The 12,464-nt window shown below is 36.6% G+C and overlaps 1 protein-coding gene and 1 long non-coding RNA gene across 4 annotated transcripts in view; both read right to left on the minus strand.

Moving 5' to 3' along the window:
* Positions 1 to 1,010: 1,010 nt before the first annotated feature.
* Positions 1,011 to 12,464, minus strand: part of LOC127852151 (probable ATP-dependent RNA helicase DDX10) — a 29,934-nt gene continuing 18,480 nt past the window's right edge. The window contains exons 8-18 of one of the 2 annotated variants that reach the window (XM_052385984.1): positions 10,568 to 10,672; positions 9,641 to 9,803; positions 9,259 to 9,433; positions 8,859 to 8,946; positions 7,493 to 7,581; positions 6,540 to 7,167; positions 5,392 to 5,532; positions 4,551 to 4,700; positions 3,939 to 4,001; positions 1,977 to 2,110; positions 1,011 to 1,281 (exon numbers count right to left, since the gene is read on the minus strand). In XM_052385984.1, coding sequence (XP_052241944.1) covers positions 1,056 to 1,281; positions 1,977 to 2,110; positions 3,939 to 4,001; positions 4,551 to 4,700; positions 5,392 to 5,532; positions 6,540 to 7,167; positions 7,493 to 7,581; positions 8,859 to 8,946; positions 9,259 to 9,433; positions 9,641 to 9,803; positions 10,568 to 10,672 — 1,962 coding nt within the window. In that variant the 3' untranslated portion in view covers positions 1,011 to 1,055. Of the gene's footprint in view, positions 1,282 to 1,976; positions 2,111 to 3,938; positions 4,002 to 4,550; positions 4,701 to 5,391; positions 5,533 to 6,539; positions 7,168 to 7,492; positions 7,582 to 8,858; positions 8,947 to 9,258; positions 9,446 to 9,640; positions 9,804 to 10,567; positions 10,673 to 12,464 lie in introns of both variants that reach the window. The other variant, XM_052385983.1, reaches the window with a different exon arrangement.
* LOC127852157 (uncharacterized) lies at positions 11,510 to 12,446 on the minus strand. Of its 2 annotated transcripts, none has more exons than XR_008036103.1 (2): positions 12,011 to 12,446; positions 11,510 to 11,796 (listed from the first exon to the last, which is right to left on the minus strand). It is a non-coding gene; the product is annotated as an uncharacterized LOC127852157 (long non-coding RNA). The 2 variants fall into 2 exon arrangements; XR_008036102.1 differs by having other exon boundaries at positions 11,510 to 11,823.

Here is a 12,464-nt window from a genome sequence, read left to right on the forward strand (position 1 = left end):
ATGTCGTCTGCTGAGTTTCTAAAATAAGCATTTTCTTCGATTTTTTTTCAAAGAATACTATCAGAATAGCAAACAGTTTGGATCCTGATGAGACGCCACGTTCTGTGGCGTCTCATCTGGATCCAAACTGTTTGCAAAGGCCTTTAAAATTCGGTTCCAGCGCTGAAAGGGTTAAGGCACAACATACTAGTTTCTCCCAGAAAACGGAATCAAATTGTCTCGGCTTGGAATTCAACAAAACTTAAGATTAATGAAGACTTTTGCGAAAAAATATATAACAGGTTTTTTTTCTTAATTCATAAGCTCGCATGAAGAGGACCTTTTTCACAGACTAGATAAAGTTATTGAGAAAAGCCGTGCTGCTTACCTGCATGTTGATTTAGCACAGAACTTCCATAGATATGGTAATACTGGAGTATTACTTATCTTTACTCATAACCACTTAGAAGCAGAGTCGTTGTTTTATTCGTACGGAGCCTAATATATTACAGAAAGATGGCGCAGGATTTCCGTTGATCTAACCTCTAGGTCACAGTTCTAAAGACTTTATTAAATATTATAGCCAAGATGCTGCTTTGTAAACGGTTATGATTATGTTGTTCATCATGTCATGAGCACTTGCGCTTTATATTATTAAAATATGTTGTTTTTCATTTTTCGTTGCTTTTTGTGTCCAAATCTATAAATCTTTGTATCAAATTGTTTTGTTTTTTTTAATGATTCGTTTTTATATAACAGCTTTGACTTTATGGTTGATTCCAAGTATTATGTATATAACGTACCTTTTCTAAACGCCTATTAAACTAATTAAACAATTAATCAGACACCTTTGCATAACCTTGATATCAACGTAAAGTAATGATAAATATTATTAATTTAAAAAAGTGGATTGTGAAGAAAACTAAAAAATCATTCATTAATGACTGAATGATCAAACTGATGTATTTATATATTCAGAATTATGCATTAAATTTTATAGCAATCTTATAACATAAACAGAAAAAATAACATGGCATTCAATAACATTTTATTTTGTTACACAGTGCATTTATATTTCATCTGCCTTGCAGTAGTTTCAAGGCTATTGCCTCATCATCTCTCAAAGACAGTTCAGTATCCATTACATCCTTACACTCCTCCTCCTCATCATCGTCATCATCCCCTTCTTCTTCTTCATAACTTTCAACATCCTCATCATCTTCATCATCATCACTGGATCTTTGAACAGTGTTCTTCTTCCCCGATGATTTTAATTGCAACTTTCTTTTCTTGCTTGCAGGTCTGCAACAAAAACATTTTGAGGATTTTAGATACATTAGTATCCATCAAAATGTATTCAATGGCATGTACAGTGATTGTAAAACAAAGCTATCTTTGGTTTTGCAATATTAAAGAGTTTAATTTATGAGTGAATCACGTTTGCAACTAGTTTATTTTTTAAGTGAATGATGTTTTCAATTAGTTTATAATTGAAAATGCCAATTATATTGGAAGAAACTGATGTTTTGAATTACATTTCAAATGGTGATACACAATCATTTTGTTACATAGAACACAACTGTTATTAAATCCTAAAATGTTATTGCAACAATTTACCTGACAAGAATGTTAAGTTAAATATAAAACCTGCTGGCTTGTAGTTGAACACCTCTAAATATATCGGGCTTGTAGCTTTCATGACCCAGCAAAAGTCTGCTTTGGAATTGGATGCCAAATTTCACTCTCTGTTACTTTTAAACTTTTATTTAAATAATAATAAAGTGAATGTTTCCAAAAATTTGCAGATTGTCCCAAATAAACAAAGTCTGCCATTGCATTAATATAATTCCGCAGAGTATACAATGGTCTTGATTATCTACCTAATGAAGAGGGAATGTCTTTTTTAAAAGGCTATTAGACTTTTCTATACATTTACATGAAATAAATTTTCTCAATACACCTCCATTTCTGTCATCACATTTTTTTTATCAACCTACCCCTCCCACTCTTCGTCCTCCAGAGATGACTCATCAGAATTTCTCTTCCCATGATCCTCATCTGGGTCAGGTAGAAATGATAACGGATCAACATCGTCATCATCACCATCAGAGGGCAGCCTGACCTCCATTTCCTAAGAGAATACAATAACCCATCTTAAGCACAGAGCTCCTTGCACTCAATTTGTGGAGAAAAACTGTTATCTTTTAAGTTTGCAGTGGAATGACAAAAAACAACATTTTTGTAAAGGATGATACCTTTATAAGGTTGTTTGAAATAAAATCCTGCAAGTCAATGACAATTTGAAAACAAGGGCTGTTTGTAAAACATGCATGCACCCCATATGGGCTGTCAGTTGTAGTGGCAGCCATTGTGTAAATACGTTTTTTGTCACTGTGACCTTGACCTTTGACCTAGTGACCTGAAAGTCAATATGGGTCATCTGCCAGTCATGATCAATGTACCTATTAAGTTTCATGATCCTAGGCCCAATTATTCTTGAGTTATCATCAGGAAACCATTTTACTGTTTCGAGTCACTGTGACCCTGACCTTTGACCTAGTGACCTGAAAATCAATAGGGGTCATCTGCCAGTCATGATCAATGTACCTATGAAGTTTCATGATCCTAGGCGTAAGCATTCTTGAGTTATCATCCGGAAACCATTTTACTATTTCAAGTCACTGTGACCTTGACCTTTGACCTAGTGACCTGAAAATCAATAGGGGTCATCTGCAAGTCATGATCAATGTACCTATGAAGTTTCATGATCCTAGGCATAAGCATTCTTGAGTTATCATCCGGAAACCATTTTACTGTTTCGAGTCACTGTGACCCTGACCTTTGACCTAGTGACCTGAAAATCAATAGGGGTAATCTGCCAGTCATGATCAATGTTCCTATGAAGTTCATGATTCTAGGTGTAAGCATTCTTGAGTTATCATCCGGAAACCATTTTACTATTTCGAGTCACTGTGACCTTGACCTTTGACATAGTGACCTGAAAAACAATAGGGGTCATCTGCCAGTCATGATCAATGTACCTATGAAGTTTCATGATCCTAGGCGTAAGCATTCTTGAGTTATCATCCGGAAACCATATTACTTATTCGAGTCACTGTGACCTTGACCTTTGACCTAGGGACCTGAAAATCAATAAGGGTCATCTGCCGGTCATGATCAATGTACCTATGAAGTTTCATGATCCTAGGCCTAAGCATTCTTGACTTATCATCCGGAAACCATCTGGTGGACGGCCCGACAACCGACCGACGGACGTACCGACCGACATGTGCAAAAATATATACCCCCTCTTCTTCGAAGGGGGGCATAATAATGTACCATAAAATAGTATACATCTTTTAACATAACCCGATTTGAGATTGACCATTACGCAATCATGAAAGTCCCAACATAAATATAAACAAGCGATGTGTTTGTGAAACACTATGTCCCCATATATTTGACCTTTGACCTTGAATGATGACCTTGACCTTTCACCAATCACAATGTGCAGCTCCATGAGATACACATGCATGCCAAATATCAAGCTGCTATCTTCAATACTGCAAAAGTGTACATTAAATTAGCGATTTTGACCCATATATTTGACCTTAGGCCTTGAAGGATGACCTTGACCTTTCACCACTCAAAATGTGCAGCTCTATGAGATACACATGCATGCCAAATGTTAAGTTGCTATCTTCAATATTGCAAAAGTTATTGCAAATGTTAAAGTTTGCACAAACAAACACACAAACCAACCAACAAACCAACCAACAGACAGGGCAAAAACAATATGTCCCCCACTATAGTGGTGGGGGACATAAAAATTGTGCAATATCTGGTATTGACACCTTAGAAGATCTATTTCAAACTGATGAATATTTTAAGTGCTTGAAATACTAAATGGGGGTTGAAGAACAAAAAATTAAATTTTATTAAATTTACTGGTAGTTTACCTCGTCATTTTCAACCCGTCCGCTCCTTGCACGGTTTTCCTCCTTCCTTTTCAACCGCTCCTCCTGTCAACAGAAAATGAAACAAAATTATTCATGATTTTTATGGAACCATCTCCAGGGATCAAAATAAGCAAGGATACACTAATGGGAAAACTTTCTTATCCCTATAACTAGAGGTTATTCTTTCACTTGGCCTTGATATCATTTTAAACTTAAAATTAAGTCATGAGTTAAAATTGCCTTAATATCTTTAAAAGACAGATCCCATGAACTTTGCAGTTGGGCATTTACCGCAAATTATGCCACATAAAAAAATGTCACACAAGTTTATAACCTTTTTGTATGGAATACAAAACTATCCACTGGTAAGATACTCAATTCACACACTTTGTTTATCTTTGTCCACCTGTTAAGTTTTTCTATCATTTTGGTCAAGTATTATAGCAATATGTTTATTCAACTTATAAACAATTTTACATCAAGAGATCATGATCCTCTATCCTTTTTCAGAGAAACCTACAGACTGTATGTCCGCATACACTTTGTTTCAAATCTTACAAAACGCACAACTGTCTTTACGCTGTTCTCACACAACTACCACACAATGCCTACCCTGTGTTTCTGCTTTATCTTCTGTCGGAAGATCTGTTTATCAATCTTGTCCTCCTGCTGCATGCGTTGCCTGGCGAGGTCAATGTTGATTCCACCAGCATTAGAGGTCTCCATGTCCACCTGAGGCACCTTGTGGGGGTCCAGCTCAGGCTGAATGAACATAGTCAAGGGTATGATTTTCAGGTTCAAAATATTACATGAGCTCTGTGAAAAGGGGTTTAATGCATGTGTGTTAAGTCCGCAGTCCGCGCAGGCTAAGTATGGTTTTCAGGTTTAAAATATTACATGAGCCACGCTCGGTTAATGCTTATCTGGAACAACACTTTCCGCCTAAACTGGATTTTTGCCTAAAAGAGACTTTCTATAAAATAAAAATATCATAAACGCGGAAAGTATCCTCCCTGATTAGCCTATGCAGACTGCACAGGCAAATCTGGGACGCCACTTTCACACATGCATCAACCCCCTTTTCACAGAGTACAGCACAAATATTAAACTTATCATAAAACCAAGACTGAATCTCATTTAAATTTGTTTTGAAATTTCTTACATTCTGTAATACATGTAATATCTTTGCTTATAAAGCCATGCTGTAGATGAAAACAGAGCTGCAGATCTGTCTCATTGAATTGATAAAATCAGAAACAATCAGTAGCACTTGCTGCATTTCATTGTCTGTAAATAACCAACTTTAAAAACAACACTCTTTGTCCTAAATTATTGGGAAGTCCAACATGACACATGAAAGTCAATAATGGTGCGTCTAAATATTTACTCCAACATTCTAAGAGTCAAAGCTTGGAATTGTGGTTGCTAAAATGAAATAACTTATTTTACCCACCTGTCCCTCCTCATTGAAAACTATCTTGCTGTTAACCAGGATCTTCTTTCTGATCAATTTCTTGGCCAATTTCTCCTTGTCTACTCCCTTCAGCTTCTTCTTTGACTTCTTAGACGTCGGGCCCTCATTAGGATCACCAGGCTACCATAATTATGAACATACATTCTATATTAAAGAGTCAAATTATTATTAAGGAAATATTTTTATTGTGAGATAAAAATTAAGTTTTAATTAATCAAAATTTAGAATTTCATTTTTTGTTTACTGAATTATTGCAATTTTTTAAGATTGTATACAAAAATATTAACATTTTGGGTTTAAAAAGGGTTTCTGACCTTGATTTTAGTAGAAAAAGGGCGTAGACTACTCATGACCTCTAAATCAAGAGGATTGTAATGAAACGAGGAACATGTTGACAACAAACAAAAAGCTCAAGGGAATCACAAAAGCTCAGAATAATAACAATATTCAATTTTCTGAAATAACAAGACTATTGCCAAGCAATATATGTCCCCTACCGACTCCACCATTGTCAGAATATTTTTTTTATTTGCTGCCATAGCAACCAGAATTTTTGACGTAGGAAGAAAATGAAATGACGTGCATAATGTCCATATTGCCATCTATCCATGTTTCAAGTTTCATGAAAAAATATGAAGAACTTAAAGTTATCGCAGGATCCAGAAAAGTGTGACAGACTCACAGACGCACAGACTCACAGACAGAGCTAAAAACAGGTAGGGGACAATAAAATACAGCAAAATGAACCAAACTGTTAATATACACCCACTGAAATTACCCTCTTAAAAAACTATGCACTGTAAAAGCTCATTAATATTTATATTAATATTTATCATCCCCAATTTTTTATTTAAACAAAAAGTTTTGATTTGCCTTAACCACATGCAGTTGAATTATTAAGTTTTCTATATAAATGACATAATTGACATAACACAACATGAGAGGACCAGTGTTAAATTTGGAATACCCTTGTGAAAAATTGTATAGACCACAGGGGTATTTTTTGGAATTGCACACTAATAGCCTATTGATCATCTAATGACATCCAAATATACAAAGACTTCAGTTATTAATGTATTACATAAGCATGTTCTTAGCCTGTATTAAGTGAACTGCCGAGCTCTTACCACTGTTTCTAATACTTTGTCAATGTCCACATTCCTCTTCACTTTAAACAGGTCATCATCCTTGGCATCGATGTCAAACCTGAAAGTACCACTGCCACCACCCTTCTTGGCTTCAGTTTCACTCTCAGAGCTGCTATCCTCCTCATCATCATCATCATTATCATCATCCTCACTTTCAGAGTAATTTTCACTTCCATCATTATCACTTTCATCACTGTCACTATCTGATTCTTTGACTAAGTTCGTCTTACTTCTTTTTTCTGCAATTTTAGTCACAGTTTTAGCTTTTAATTTTGCATTCTTCACATTTATAGTTTTAGGTGTTTCAGTCTCAGAGAAATCGCTTTCCTCAGAATTGTCATCAGACTCACTGTCTTCTTCATTATGATGTTTGTGCACCTCCTTTCTATTTTTCACAGAAGATCTCATGTTAACCTCCTCGTCTGAAGATCCACTTTCACCTTCATCACTACTTTCAACTGGTTCTGAAGTCTTTTGGGTTGATGACTTTGAAGCTTTTTTTGGTGTGTTCACTTCAGGCACTGATTGTTTTGAAATAATTTCTTCTTTTCTTTTCTGGTCCTTTTTCAAAAAACGCACTTTTGGAGCTAATGCAAGCCCAAGTGATCTTAAAAGAAGTAAGGTTATATTAAAATCAGAATCTAACAATGTTATCGTTCTCAAGACACAAAACATTCTAATCAAATATGTTCCCACCAAAGAGCGTTCATATAACAGATTAGCCACTATAATGGGGATGGTTGTAAAAACTGTGTAATTCTGCAGACAGCAACAACGCATGCAATTAGTCATTGCAATCAATTTTACAATATTTTGACATATGCCTTTATGTGGATTGCAAAAAAATTATCCAATTACAAATAAATGAAGTTCAATTACTTCATCTCAATAAATTCTTATAAAGAAAGATGTAAGTTTGGGTATGTTATTACCTGGCAAACTGTTCTAGGTCGATTGAATGAACATCAAATACTTTCTTGTTCCCCATCAGGAACACAGACTTCAGGTAACTCATGAACGCCTGTCAGAATGGTGAACAACAATTTAAAAGCAAACAAGGGACAAAATTGTCACAAAACCAGGTTTTCATTGTGAAAAAAAGTCTGATAAAGGGAGACAACTCAAACTGAACTTTTAAATTGAACAAACAAAATTAACCCCCTTTATTTCAAAATAAATATATTTTTAGTCGTGGCGACCTTGACCTTGGAGATATTGACGTGATTCTTTCGTGCCGCACACCGTCCCATGATGGTGAAAAAATGTGCCAAAAAGATTTTAAAATCTCACAATGAATGACATAGTTATGGCCCAGACAAGCTCATTTATGGCCATTTTTGACCTTTGAACTAAAAGTGTGACCTTGACCTTGGAGATATGGACGTAATTCTTTCGCGCTACACACCGTCTAATGATGGTGAACAAATGTGCTAAATGATTTTAAAATCTCACAAGGAGCAACAAAGTTATGGCCCGGACAAGCTTGTTCCGCCCGCCAGCCCGCCGACATTCGCCAATCTAATAACCAGTTTTTTTCTTCGGAAAACCTGGTTAAATATGAGGGTACACAACATGACATAGGGACAACATCAACAACATAGCATAATAATACATTCATTCATGAAGATTTTGCAATAAATATGGCATCAAGTATTAACGATCTTGTTCTTAAATTTGACCAAGTGATCTAGTTTTGGGACGCACTTGACCAAGACTAAATGCCATCTAGAATTTTCATTAAGATTGGGCAATCAATGTGGCCCCTACAGTGTTTGCAAGTTTTTTTTAAACTAAATTTGACATAGTGACATAGTTTTTTAACCTACAAATGGCCCAATATCAAATGTCAAACAAATGATCATATCAAATTTCACAAAGTTTGGGCAAGAAATATGGCCCCTCTGGAGTATTTACATAGCAAATGTTGCGGACACAAGGACACAAGATGGATGACAAACAAAAGTCAATCACAACAGCTTGCCATGAGCATATTGAGCTCAGTTTAGCTATAAAATACAACAGACATTGCCAATATACGAGTATATGTATTAATGTAACAACAATTTCCTAAGTCTTATTTGTGCAGATGAACTGTAGTGTAATGCCTGAAAATGTCAAAGTGCAACACAAAGGGAACCTTTCTTCCCTTCTGTAACAAAATCAGGAATAAGATCTCTAAATAATTTTGTCATTTTTAACAATCTGCACCTAAGAGAATCCCTCTGCTGTAAAATATTTATTTGAAATTATTTGCTAAAGTTCAGCACAGATCAATCAAACTGGATAAAGGCAGTCTACCCTCTGAGCCATCTCCTTCAGTTCTGGCTCTGCTGCACAGTTGGACTCCAGCTTGGACTGTATACTGTACAGCTTCTTGCTGTTTATCCTGTAATAAACACCAACAAACATCATTATGTTACAATCTTTTTGTTAAATTTATTTATTATTAAGCTGATAAATACCCATTTATGGCCATATGCATCCAGAATAAATCCATAACAGCCTATGAGAAGCTTGCAGTTTGTGTCGGTTTTATGCTGTTTGCTGCTCATCAGTATTCTGGCGTTAAAAATGAAGCCTTTAAAACCGGGATCGATAGAGAAAAATCTTAAATTTCATTTCATTTTCTATGGGTATATAAATGCATCAAAATGCTTATCAGCGAAAGAAAGGCTTAAACAACATTAACAACCCCTACCTGATCTTCTCAATAGGGATCTTCTTGTCAGCGAGCTGTTTCACCATGCCCTCTTCCTCCGAGGGGAGCAGCACCAGCAGTGATTGGCCGTCCCTCTCGTACCTGGCCGTGCGCCCCGCCCTGTGGATATACGTGTTGGCATCCTCTGGGCAGTCCAGCTGTAGGACCCAGTTCACTGCAGGGAAGTCTGTATGCAATATTACATTTAGGTACAAAATGTTTACCCACAAAGTCTGTACACACATATTTAATTCTTTAAGTCCCTGATCCATTCATCTTCAAACGATCAGAATACATGATTTACCAGCATAATATGACTATGCTTAGGTAATAAACCTAAAATACTTCAATTATGAAAATCCAGGCAATTATTTATACATACCAAGTCCTCTGGCAGCTATGTCCGTAGCAAACAGACAGACTCTCTGCTTGTTGAGGAAGTGGTTGTAGGCCTCAACCCTCTTCAGTTGGCTCATGCCCCCATGCAGTGCCATGATGGGGATACCAGGCTGCAGGCGCTTCATGGCCTCAAACACATAGCGTACCTGAAGAAATGTGCGCAAGTTGAAGACTTATATAGTGAACGCTTTTTCCCTTCTTTACTATTGATTGTTATTCCTTCAAATATTGTTCTTCTACAAAGTAACAGATTTTAACCCAGTTATTTTTTATTAATCTGTCATAAATGTTTCCCAGAAAATGAAAAAAAAAGCATTATTGTTAAGCCTTAAGTGAGGGCAATGGGGTCAAAAGAGGTGAAATAAAATTTTATGCTACCACAGTCAAAATTTAAGTTTTGCCACACAAGATGGAATTCTTATTACATTTACTGAGAGCAACACAATGTTAAAAGCCCGCCTTTAAAAATCCGAGCAAGCCAAATTTAAATTTAAGAAGTAAATGGCTTTAAATTGCCCAACAGACTTCCAGTTAAAAATCAAAAACAGCCCATACTTTAATACAGAAAGTAGGGGTATAATAAATGGCAGATATTTAAACAACTCAACATATTTTAATACAAATCCAAATGTTACATGAGTGTTATATTTTAATGAAAATTCATTAATTAACCAAATAAATTCAATAAATTATTGCTAATCTTTTCATTTCTAGTGTCTAAAAGATAAAGATTTAATGTTGTGCAAATCAATATGCTATTCTTTTGAAGCTATTCTTTGTATTTAAACAACGCATTTCATTAGTGTTTATACTTAAAAATTATTAATGGAATATAGTGATGCATGCAACTACATGTATGCTTTCCTTGCATGACAACTATTAACCTGTTACTTGTGCTACAAGTATTTACCTGTTTACAGCTGGTTAGGAAGACCAGGGTCTTGGACTTGAGATGGTTCTTGAGGAAGGACCACAGCATGTTCATCTTCTCATTCAGCTCACACACCACATAGTTCTGAGGATAAATTGCAATATATCAGTTAACCTAGGTAACCTGAATTTATAAACTATTACTTAAAATCAAGTAGTTCACAAAGTTCTGGGGATAAGATGAAATATTTCATGGAAATCAGCAGTTCAACCAAACCTCAATTCTTAAAATTACTTGAGATTAAGAAAGTTTTACATGCCTGCTTATATGAAACCTAAAATTGTAACAAACCCTAAGAAATTGATAACACTGCATGGCTTGCTGGCTTGTGGTTATTATAATAATTGATATTGATAACATGCAAATATCAGTCATGGAAATCAGCAGTTCAACCTAGGTAGCCTGAAATAAATCTTAAATGAGAAACAAGAGCACCGCATAACGTGTGCCAACGCTCGGCTGCCGGTGCAGTTTTGAATAAAAGAAAGATTGTCTGTTGTTTTTTTTTGTTTTTTTTTAGGTCACAGTGACCTTGACCTTTGACCTAGTGACCCCAAAAATGGGTCTGGCATGTAGAACTCATCAAGGTGCACTTACATATGAAGTTTCAAAGTTGTAGGTGGATGCCCTTTGATTTTAGAGACAAATGTCAAGGTTTTAGCACTACGCGGACTGCGGACGGAAGACGGTGGACGCAGAGCTGGCTATGACAATACCTCGGGTTTTCTCCGAAAATAGCCGAGCTAAAAACTAGATACAGGATATTGACTAAAGCATGGTCTTGATAGTAAGCCCTGTGCAGAGCTAGCTGGCTACTGTTAAGTATAATCAATGATACGGTTGTGTAATTACCTATTGTATCAAACAGCTAATATACATTACTATTGAAAAACCCAACATATACACATCTCACATGTTCCCCACACTCTACACATCTCACCTGTTCCACACACTGGACACATCTCACATGTTTCACACACTCTACACATCTCACCTGTTCCTCACACTCAACACATCTCACATGTTCCTCACACTACACATCTCACCTGTTCCACACACTCTACACATCTCACCTGTTCCTCACACCCTACACATCTCACCTGTTCCTCACACTCTACACATCTCACCTGTTCCTCACACTCTACACATCTCACCTGGTCTTCACACTCTACCCATCTCACCTGTTCCTCACACTCTACACATCTCACCTGTTCCTCACACTCTACACATCTCACCTGTTTCTCACACTCTACATGTCTCACATGTTCCACACACTCTACACATCTCACATGTTCCTCACACTACACATCTCACCTGTTTCTCACACTCTACACATCTCATCTGTTCCTCCCACTCTACACATCTCACCTGTTCCTCACACTTTACATATTTCACCTGTTCCTCACACTCTACCCATCTCACCTGCTCCTCACACTCTACACATCTTACCCATTCCTCACACTACACATCTTACATGTTCCTCACAATCTACATATCTCACATGTTCCTCACACTCTACACATCTCACCTGTTCCTCATATACTACACATCTCACCTGCTCCTCACAATCTACACATCTCACATGTTCCTCACACTCTACACATCTCACCTGCTCCTCATATACTACACATCTCACCTGCTTCTCACACTCTACATATCTCACATGTTCCCCACACTCTACAAATCTCACAAGTTCCTCACACTCTACAAATCTCACCTGTTTCTCACACTCGTCACATCTTACTTGTTCCTCACACTCTACAAATCTCGCCTGTTCCTCACACTCAACAAATCTCACCTGTTCCTAACACTCCTCACATCTTATTTGTTCCTCACACTCTTCAAATCTCACCTGTTCCTCACATTCTACAAATCT

This window comes from Dreissena polymorpha, chromosome 12 (assembly GCF_020536995.1).
Source record: "Dreissena polymorpha isolate Duluth1 chromosome 12, UMN_Dpol_1.0, whole genome shotgun sequence".
Taxonomy (NCBI): domain Eukaryota; kingdom Metazoa; phylum Mollusca; class Bivalvia; order Myida; family Dreissenidae; genus Dreissena; species Dreissena polymorpha.